The sequence below is a fragment of the Oryzias latipes genome, chromosome 1 (assembly GCF_053564925.1).
Source record: "Oryzias latipes strain Hd-rR chromosome 1, Olatipes_Hd-rR_3.1".
Classification (NCBI taxonomy): Eukaryota; Metazoa; Chordata; class Actinopteri; order Beloniformes; family Adrianichthyidae; genus Oryzias; species Oryzias latipes.
Window position 1 is genome coordinate 12,555,394 of NC_136237.1, and position 10,997 is coordinate 12,566,390.

The 10,997-nt window shown below is 38.5% G+C and overlaps 1 protein-coding gene across 1 annotated transcript; it reads left to right on the plus strand.

Moving 5' to 3' along the window:
- The first annotated feature begins 33 nt into the window (after window positions 1-33).
- timm10 (translocase of inner mitochondrial membrane 10 homolog (yeast)) lies at window positions 34-10,941 on the plus strand. Its single transcript, XM_004066124.5, has 2 exons — window positions 34-235; window positions 9,267-10,941. Exons 1-2 carry the CDS (start codon window positions 165-167, stop codon window positions 9,460-9,462), a joined length of 267 nt encoding a protein of 88 aa, XP_004066172.1. The 5' UTR covers window positions 34-164; the 3' UTR covers window positions 9,463-10,941.
- Window positions 10,942-10,997: the final 56 nt, after the last annotated feature.

The window sequence follows — 10,997 nt, forward strand, 5'->3', positions numbered from 1 at the left end:
AGACTCGACCTTTTTAAAGTAAACTTTATTTATACCGGAAGTCAGACGCGACATCACACGTGTGTTAGGATTTGAAGGTGACAGTAGCATCGCGGCTTGCTGTTATCCAGCTGGAGAGGGTCACCGGCGCTGGGCTCGGTTGTGAAACGACACGGAGGGCGAGAATGGATCCTGTGAAAGCGCAGCAGCTGGCGGCGGAGCTGGAGGTGGAGATGATGGCGGACATGTACAACCGGTAGGTCTTCATCTCTGTGTACCGTCATATGACATGCATGCGGACACACACTCTGCAGCACCATCATCCATTCCCGACCACCATCCATGGCCGTGTTAAAGAGGGTCTTCAGCGCCAGAGACAAACAGCCTGATCCATTTAGGCCTTTGCTTGACATCATGAGACGGACACAACAATGAATGGGATTTTTTCAGCACAGCTTCGCCATAATCTACAGCCATACGGAACCCTGAATATCTTTTTTTAAGTCACCTCATTCTGATCGTCTGTGGCCAGGAGTTAGTATTCTGTATTCTCACATTCGCATTTTGTGCATACATATTGACATGTTGTAGCCTCACATTATAGGAATTAAAGTTTTTATTATATAAGCTGTGCACACAACACAAAAAAGCAGTGTGCACATAATATTTGTTTTTGCACACAAAATGCTACTAAAATGTTGGCCACAATCGAATCTATACAGATTTATAAATGTATTTCTTGTTTATGTCATGCCCAGGGCTTCTAATGGCTGCTTTTTTCCATTAATGTCACCCTAAGGGACCTGCGTGACTTCCTCTGACCTGAAAACATGCCGGTAATTTAGTGCTGACCAAAGCAAAGGCAGCGCTGTTGTTCTGTGTCTACTGATGTTTGCAGCTGGACCTCCTGGGAGCAGAGGAGGCTCCTCATTCATTCCCAGCAGATGCATTTCACTTTCTTTAACCCACTTATTTATATTTTAACTTTATTAACTAATAATGCACATACAAAATACCAAACACAAAACTCCACCACACAGTGTGCAAAATACCATTTTCACATTCACCAGGAAAATGAACAAAAAAATTGAAAAACGATAATAATGATGATGTAAAACAGGTTAAGCAAAAATAATAAAGGCAAAGGAATCTGTTTTTTTCAGAAGAGACCATGTTTCAACTGTAATGACAGCTTTTTTGTTATACTGTTTACACACAGTGCCATTTCTTTCTGGAAAACATAAAATACCGTTTTTTTTTGTTGTCATATTTACACTTGTGTATAAAGTATTTAGCCATAATTATAAGTAAATTAACTACATATATTTTCTCTGCATCAAGTTTCCCTATGTGTAAAATGTCCAAAAATAATATGGTATCATAAAATAATCTATAATCTTCACATAGATTTTAAAATCTATCAAATCTTTCCAAAATACTTGAGTGAAGGAGCAAACCCAAAAAAGATGAGACACAGTTTCTGGTGAGGAATGACAAAATGAACAATTTATTTTCAGATTTCTTTTTTTTAAACTTGGTAATGAAGTGTTTCACTGGATAAGATTTATGAAGAATTTCGAAAGATATTTCTCTGATTTTCTCTGATTTTCTTGGTGATGACATACTTTTGGGGCAGGGACCAAACCTTTTCCCCCTGAATTCTACAGCCAAACCTATTCCAGTGTGAGATAACATACGGTTTTGTTGTAATCTCATTTTGAAACAGAGAACGGATACTTTGATTATTCCTGCCAGCTGAAAAACAAATCTTTCCACACCACAATTCTGTTCATTTGGGAGGAGAACATGGAGTATTTGAAGGAGAACTGCTCCACAGAAGTCTAACAGCACCTGGGATGGCTCCAGTAACCAATGCAAGCTCTGCAGGGGAGACATGCAGACTATAGGTGGACAGAAACTCAACAGATGACATCAGGTTACATGGTGGATTTACAAGAAAAATGTTCTTTTCAAACCAATTTTCAAGAAAAATCCTCTTGTTTTTGTATAGAATATCTGCATTATTCCAAATATAGTAGCGATGAGGAGAAACATTATGTTTGTAGATCAAAGTCCATGCCAATAAAACCTGCTTATGAAAATTAGACAGCTTCAAAGGAATTTTCCCTATTTTGAAATAACATAATAGAAGAAATGACAGACCTCCAAACTTATCAAATATATATTTCGGTATGAAATTCCAAAATGAAGTTTTTTAACTATTTAATTTTGAGGACATTATTTAGAGTGGAAAAGTCAAGAAATTCAAGTTCTCCGTCTTTTGATGAATTAATTACTACTGACTTTCGAACATAGTGGATTCTGTTTCTCCAAAGACAATTAAAAAGTATCTGATCAATCCTTTTTGCATTTTTACTGTCCAGAGATGGTGAGGAAGCAATGTAAACTAGTCTGGAAATCCCTTCTGCTTTTGCTAAGAGAGCACAACCTTTTGGTGAAAGATCTCTTTGTAGCCAGCAGTTAAACTGATTTTGTGCTTTTGCAATCATAGAATATAGTTATTCAGTTCTCTTTGTTTTTGATCTTTAGTTATCTGCAATCCCAAATATGTGACATTTTCTTTGACTACTATACTATTTATGGATGTTAGAGCACATTGAGAGGAAATAACTCACATTTCTTTAGGTTTAGATAAAGTCCAGATGCTTTTGAAAATGTATCTATAACTTGAAGAACCCTGGCAACCTGTGAGGAGTTTTTCAAGAATAATGTGGTGTCATCTGCCAGCTGACTTATAAGAATGTTTTTACCAGCAAGAGAAATCCCATTAATATTATTCGATTGAATATGTCTGCAGAAAACTTGTGCAACCAGAAGAAACAGGTACACAGAGACAGGACGTCCCTGTCTAATTCCTCTCTGGAGACAGAATCTGCGAGTGGTGCCAGAACTCAACTTAACAGAACTATTTCCGTTTGCGTAGAGGCTTTTAACAGCACTAGACAAATATCCCCAAAAATCCCCAAAACCAATCTTTTCCAGACAGTAGAATAGAAAAGGATGCTCAACGGTATCAAATGCCTTACAAAAATCAAGGAGCAGAGTGAAGCTTTCATCATCACTGATGAGTCTGAATAATCTATGAGATTGTTGGAGATGCATCTGTCTTTCATGAAACCTGACTGATTCTCATCTACTACTGCATCAACAACACTTTTCATTCTCATTGTGGCAACAATTTTATAACCATTATTAAGTAGACTAATAGGTCTCCAGTTATCTATTAGCAAAGTATCTTTGTTGGGTTTGGGGATCAGGGAAATAACCCCCTGAGTCATGCTGGCTGGAAGAGTCATATTTGTGATCCTTTCTGTGTAAACATTCAATAAAAATGGGGTTAAGATTTTTGAGAAAAGCTTATAAAATTCTGCTGTTATTCCGTCGTTCCCAGGGGACTTGTTGTTTTTCAGATTGTTATTAGCATCTGAAGCTTCCTGTAAAGAAATGACAGAATCACAAGCCAATTTATCCTCTTCACTGACTTTATTTATGTTATTCAAGGAATCACAAAATGAAATCATTGCTTCCTGACTAAATGTTGTCTTTTAAAGTAATAATCATGACAAAAACTAGAAATAAGCTTTTTATTTGTAATGTTTGCATCTATATTTAACTGTAACACTGAACACTTTGAAAAATAAAAAACATGCTCCTCATGTAGGTTTTCTGGTGGTAAACTTGAGAGTTCAGTAATTTCAGAGATAATTTCTTCTTCTAATTTACGTTTAGATTTTGCCTGAATGCTAAAAAATTTAGAAACTTCACATTGTAAGAGCTCCCAGTCCGAAGTGGGTGGAAGCCTTTTCCAGCTGTTTTTTTTTCCAGTAAAGTTTAATGAGTCTCTTAATCACTGATTGAACACGTTCATGTTTTAATAACATGCCGTTCAGTTTCCAGTAACAGATATTTCAAGATCCATTTTCATCTGGAAAAAAATGTATTCCAATTGTTTAGGCTTTTGGTCAATTAGTGGTGTTGTTAAAATGTCTGCAGAAACCTTCTCTTTGTCTACATCCTCTGAAAGAAGCCAAAAGTGTAAACGTGATTGCCTTGATCTGCTTTTATTTCTCCATGTATACTCCCATTTATCAGGAAATGTGGTCCTCCATATGCCACATAAATCCAACTTTTCTACTAACATCTTCAGCTTTGATGTAGACTTTAGAGTCTGACCTGGAGGCCATCTATCAGCATTTTGGTCCATTACCTCATTAAAGTCACCTCCAAGTAGCACATGTGCGCTTGGAAATTTGGCTAACCAGAACATTATTTTATCTTCTAGAGCAGTGTTTTTCAGCCTTTTTTGAGCCACGGCACACTTTATCCTTGACAAAAATCCCGCGGCACACCAGCATCCAAAAATGTATAAAAAGGAGAAACTCATAGTCTGTATTGATCTACAGTCCCCATTTTTGTGATAATTGTGGCAGAAAAAGCAGGAAGTTGCAGCGTTTTTTTTCTAAAAGATGTAATAAAAGTTAAGTTAAAATATTTAAAAATTGTTAGATGTGTGTTCGTTGTTGTTTCAAGACGTTTAACAAGGACGACTCATTGTGCGCTGAGACGCTGTCACTTTAACCCAATGCATCATGGGAGGTGTAGTGCAAACAGCCAGCGGACGCAGACAGACTCGCTTCTCTGAGCTTCATTGTTTTGTTCACTTGTTCCACTGTCTGACACCAGATTATGCAGAAAGCTGCACCGCTAAAGACGAGCTTTAGCTGTTATTTTTGTTAGAACTGAGCGACTTTATGAGCTAACTCTGAATAAGGAAGTGAAGACTTTAACCACTTCTGATTGGTCAGACTGATGACGTGTGATTAAGCCTCCAAGAATGATTGGTGGAGACAGTTGAAGGGGCGGGACTTTTTAGAATACAGTTACACCTGTGGCTAAATCGCGGTACCGTCATTCTTATCAAAATGTCTTTAATATATTCAAACAAAAAGAAAAAAGTATTTTATGATCTTTCATATTCCTTACAATTCAGTGTTTTATCAGGGCCTGTTTTGATGAACACAGAGCTGATATCCTGGAGATGGGAAATGTTTTTAGATCAGTGAATGGGAAATTTCCCACGGCACACCTGACCATCTCCCACGGCACACTAGTTAAAAAACACTGTTCTAGAGTGTCCAGAAGCTGATTGTTATCAGAGTTGGAATTATAGCCATAAATATTGATCATCATGCAGTGATTATTGCTCATCTTTACAATTAGACAAATAAAATGACCATTTGTATCAGAATCAGTGTGCAAGACTTCCCCCTTAACCCTTGTGCTATCCTAGGCACTTTAACATTGGGAGTTGGGTCATCTAGACCCACTAGACAGTGCGCTGAACCTTTTTTCTTCAATGATTTGTTATCTTCACTGGTGTCCATGGATTACATGAAATCTTTCCACCTTTATCCACCTTTGTCATGGTAGGGAGAACACGTCAATGCAAGGGTGGGGTCATCTAAGATGGCACAAGGGATAAAATGATTCCTCACGCAACATACTCCTGCAGAGAATTCTGTGCCGCGTGAAAACCAAGTCATCCCCCCATTGAGCTTTCCAAAAATTTGCATCCTTAGCAAGTAAATGAGATTCCTGAAAAAAAAACATTTTTTTGCTGTTTAACAAACAAAAATGAGGCTTTGCGCTGTACTTTATTCCTTAACCCATCAATGACATAAAAAAGTAGAAAAATAAGTAAAAAAAAACTAGAACCTTTTTAACTTGTAAGAAAACTTAAGTCCAAAATAATATATAGGTCAACAGCAAACGCAGTCGCACCTTCTTAAATCAAACTAGTGTGGAAAAAAAATAACACTGAGAACATTGAAGCATTAACTCAACATCCTCTTTGCATATTAAAATGTCAAGAAAATGACATTCATATGTCCTTTGTGTTAACACTTCAAACTGGACTTTTTTTGTCTCTCCCTCTCCTTTCCTCTTTAAAATGAAGTTACGTTATTGATCACCGTTGATGATTTCTCCTTCTCCATGGATGAAGGCCCTGGCACAAGCATAGTAGGCCACTTCGAGCCTTTTGAATCTCTGGCCACATCCACAGTCTCCTCTCTCTGACGCCTTTGGAAAAATCCTCCTTGAACTGCAGACCGTGATACTTCGTGTGAGGTGAATCCTTCGCCGCCTTCCAGACTGCATCCCTGCCCAGCCGAGAGATGAACTGCAGAATAATAGTTCTGGGCCGTGTGTTGCTTGAAGGCTGCCTCTTATTGCCAAGTCGATGCACAGTGTCTATAACATCCACCAGCTTTTCCTTCATGGAAGGGAGGACCATATGACTGATCTTTACCACCACAAGGCGGGTGTTTTCATGCTCTGTCTCAGGAACTCCCACAAGCTTCAGATTCCATCTTCTTGTGTCAGATTCAAGCTCATCCACTCTTTGTAGAAGTTTAACAGGCATCTCCAAGGAGTCTACCCGTTGTTCCAGAACAGCCATCTTGGTGCTAACAGCTTTAACATCGCTAGCCACAATTTCCACCTTGTTGTTCAGGCCAGCTATTTTGGCCTCAATGTCCTCAATAGCATCCGACCTCGTATTAATGAGTTTGGTTATGCTAGCAAGCTGGGCGTAAATGTCGTCTTTTGGCAGTGATGTAGCCTGGTTTGGAGCCTTTTTCTTAGTTACTGGTGGCTTACTTGGAGTTGGCGGCAGCGGCGGAAACTCTTCCTCTGGGACATCGGTCACCATTCCTTCTGTGTTCTTCGAATAGTCTTGACCACCACTAGCAAGCGCGCCCGAGCTTGCACCAGCATCGTCGGAGCTTGCCACAGACGAATATTCACGCTTGTTCACCATGGCGATTAGCAAAGTTCGAAAAAATATACAAAATGAAACTTTGATAAGCAAAGTTTGTCGCTATATAACTTTTCACAACTGTTTTTTACTAAAGTATGTGCGGAGCGAAGCAAAAACAGACTGACTAGGCCGCCATCTTGGAACCCCCCCCCCCCTTGTTTAACCCACTTAATGCGACTTCTGGGTTTATTTCTTACTAACCGCAACACAGTCTTATTTTACTCTTTAGACAAATAAAACACTGATTTGTATTCATGTTATTGTTACTGTTATAAATATAAATGAACTATTGGTTCTGGGGGAAAAAATAAAGAAAAACCTTAAATAGTTTATAATAGGGCTCCACGATATGAGGAAAACCCACGATATGCGATCTTAGTGATCAATATTGCGATGACGAGATAACTTGCGATCAAGGTTATAATAGTTTCGGATTTTTTATTAGTTTTAGTTTTTATTTCGTTTTGAATTTTTCTTTTTAAATTTATTTAGTTTTAATTAGTTTTTAGAGGCAGCTTTACTAGTTTATATTAGTTTTTATTTTTTGAAATTGCTTCGTTTTAGTTTAGTTTTTATTAGTTTTAGTGTTAGTTTTATTTTTTTATTTTTTTTATTTTTTTGTAAATTAGGATATTTATCAGGTGCATGATTCAAAATCACCAGAATAAGTATTGTATAATAAAAACTCAATCAAAGATACATTTTGAAACACTTATTATTCAGAGAACACAAGGACAACCATCCTTAAATTAAAATACAACAGCCGATAACAGCATTATGTGACCTGCTCTCGCTTCTTTTTCGGGGGAGGGCGGGCGACAGGCTAGCTTGTCTAGGTACTGTTGATTTGCGTTTTTGTGTGCGCTTTTTAAATGTAATTTTCGTAGGGTTTTTCCCTTTGAGGAGCGTTCCTCAAATTTTGTCTCCTGCTTCGACTACAAGGCACTTGCTTTTGTTTTCGATGCCGTTATATCCAAAAAAGTCCCAAATAGGACTTTCCCGCTTTCTCCCAACTTTTAATGCAGCCATCACGCTCATGTAAATGTCTATGACCACGCTAGCCGGCAGTGTCTGACAGACATCATGTGACGTCACAGACAACGTGATGCCGTAGGGGTCAAATACACAGTAAAACTAGCAGCGTGAAGTAAATAGATTTTATTTCAGCCCAAAAGACTTATGTATTAACAAAGACGAAACGAAGTATTTTTTGGGGTTAATATTATTTAGTTTCCGTTCGTTTTATTCACACAACAAACCGTTTTAGTTAGTTTTCGTTTTTTTAAAAACTCTCGTTTTTATTTTTATTTCAGTTAACGAAAATGTTTTTTCAGTTCTAGTTTTTAGTTTTTTCGTTTGTTTTCGTTGACTATAATAACCTTGCTTGCGATACATTAACAAATAACAAAACAACCAAAAAAATCATTTCCATTTCACTGCAACAGTTTAATGGCTTTATTTTGTGGCTTGGCAATCAAACTAGACACAAGTCAGCTGTCCTTTAACTATGAAGTTAAACTATACTCCAAATGACCCTCATCTACATAACAACTAACACAAAAGGGCTCCATCCAATTAGTCAAATGCATACAAAGATTTATTTGATTTGTTAAGTACTTCAAGCTGCCAAAAGATTGTTTTGGCACATTTAAGGTAACCATTTATTGAACTTTTGCAGTATACATATTGCACAGCCATTTCTTGATATGTTTTTGTTTAGTTGACACATTAGTCATTAAGTAACAAAATGGAATACTTGGTGATTATCATGAGACATTTTTTCATCAGTTCAGCAAATTATTAATATGAATTACACTTCATCAAAATGCTTTATCACATTAACCAAGTGCTCAACACATTTCTGATCCAGTAAAGAAAGTCAATAGTTCATTGATAATCATCAGCAAACACTTTTACATCATTTCAGTTATTTCTTGACCCAAACACATGCATTTCATGTTTGTGTTTCATATACAGTAACTGTTTTTTCACAGTTGTCTGCCTTGTTACTAGCTGGGTGCAGTCAATTCAACCAGCTTTTCTTAGGTTGTGTTAGTTGTATAAGCCACACGGGCCTCAGGTTTTTTGTTTGCTCTCTAACAAATCAATATAATAAACTGTCTTCATTAATCCATCGTCAAAAAAAGCTCAAAAGTAACCGTAAGTAGCGTGATACGGTGAAGGATAAACTTTAAAAAACTACCAGCAAATCTGTAATTCTGTTATGGGTGGTTGTTCCACCCAAACAGCTCAGAGGTGAGGTTCTAATGAATTATAGATTGTATGATTTAGGCTAAAAACGGCATCATCATAATTCAAAGACCACTGGGAACACTTGATATTATCAAACATGATCAGAGGGGACTTGAATAACATGAGAGGTGTCTGAGTTGTTTGTGTTTCATGAAAAATGTTGTTCGCTGAGGAATCTTTCTTTTTTTTCCAGAATGACCAATGCTTGCCACCGGAAGTGTGTCCCGCCACACTACAAGGAAGCGGAGCTCACAAAGGGCGAGGCGGTCTGTCTGGACCGCTGCGTGGCCAAATACCTGGACCTTCACGAAAGGCTGGGACGGAAGTTGACGGAGCTCTCCGTCCAGGACGAGGAGACGATGAGGAAAGCGGCAGTGGGTAGCGGGTAGAGCCGCGTGGGAGGAAACGGAGCGGCGCTGTCGGAGCTACCAGGAGATTCTTTCAGTTAGAGAAATGTGTCTTGATGATGGGTAACGAACAAAAAAAAAGTGTTGAAGGTTTACTGGGATGTTCTCCTGTTCTGTTCAAAAGAAGAGGATGACTTCTGTGAATGTTTGCCTCCGTCCAGCGCAGCCTCAGAGGGAGTCAGCTGCTGAACACTGCCTGGAACATAGATGGTCCTCAGAAGTTCCTTTCATTTTGCAGCTTCAGTGCAGCAGCTACTGATGCCATTCAGTGTGTTCATGTTAGATTAAACCAATCGGAGTGAATTTCTTCTGGGATCCTCCATCACCCTTTGAATTCAACCGTTGGGCTTTTATTTTGAAGGGAAACACCGGCTTTGCTTGTGGGACATTAGAGGATCATTGACGTCTGTCAGTTCTTTAGATGTCACCACATACAACATGCATGTGTGGAGATCTTGCTGTTTTTGTAAGTGTAAACAGGACTGATGGCTCTCTACCATCTACCTACCTATTTAACATTTTTAAGCAACTTTATGTTCTGTTCTTTACAGCAAAAAATATGTTGGTCATCCACACCCCTCCGGTGACAACTCCAGAGATTCAGCCTTTTATACTTTGTTTTCTTGCCCATGTTAGTTGTTAACGTCTGTAATGGTAATGTTTCAAAAAACAAAACAAAAAAAAACTCATTTTAGACACCTTGTCTTCACATTATGTTCTAAATACTTATGGAGCGCTTTTCTACCGACAAGGCCCAAAGCGCTTTACAGTCACACACACATTCACACACGTGGCGGCTCCGCTGCTGATCACTGGCGCCAACCTCCCACCAGAGGCAAGGTGGGGGTTCAGTGTCTAGCCCAAGGACACTTCGACTCATGGGTTGACCGACCTACCGCTGCACCGCGGCCGCCCAATGTTCTAAACCAGAGGTGTCAGAATCCAGGCCTCGAGGGCCAGTGTCAAACATGATTCCAAGCAACCTGCCGTTGAAGCTCCTCATTGGTTAAACACACCCAATCAGCAGTTGAAAACAGAAAAAAACAAAAATCTCTGGCAGAATGCAGACCGAGCGCGAGGTTTAAGACTCGAGCCGGACCAAATTAAGCTGACCAGTCTGAATACACCTGAAGTAAAGGAATCTTAATTTGAAATTCAGTTTTTAGGTAAAGTTGAATTTAAAATCAACTTTTTTAAGTATCCTTAAAGTAATAATAAATAGGTATTTAATAACCAGATTCCATAATCAGGGCTATCGTGATAAAGCTATCAATATGAATAGTAACTTGTTTTGTCACCATCATTTAAAATTGAAGATGCAAACTTAAACAGGTTTCCTTTGTCTTCCTCTGGTTATGAAACCATCATGAGAGCAGTGCCGTCCACTTCTGTTTGTGTGGCGTCATCAGACAAGTTTAGTTTAACTATGAATTCTCCAATAAAATACTTTTCTGGGATGGAGCAGAGTGTAAATCTGTCTGAACTGTGTTCACTGGTCCTAAAGCAGGTCTGCAACC

What these genes read in the sequence shown, in the direction of transcription:
- timm10 (XM_004066124.5), top strand. Translation starts at nt 165, where the DNA reads ATGGATCCTGTGAAAGCGCAGCAGCTGGCGGCGGAGCTGGAGGTGGAG. An exon ending in ATGGCGGACATGTACAACCG is followed by an intron (nt 236 to 9,266) that starts GTAGGTCTTCAT and finishes TTTTTTTTCCAG; the next exon opens with AATGACCAATGCTTGCCACC.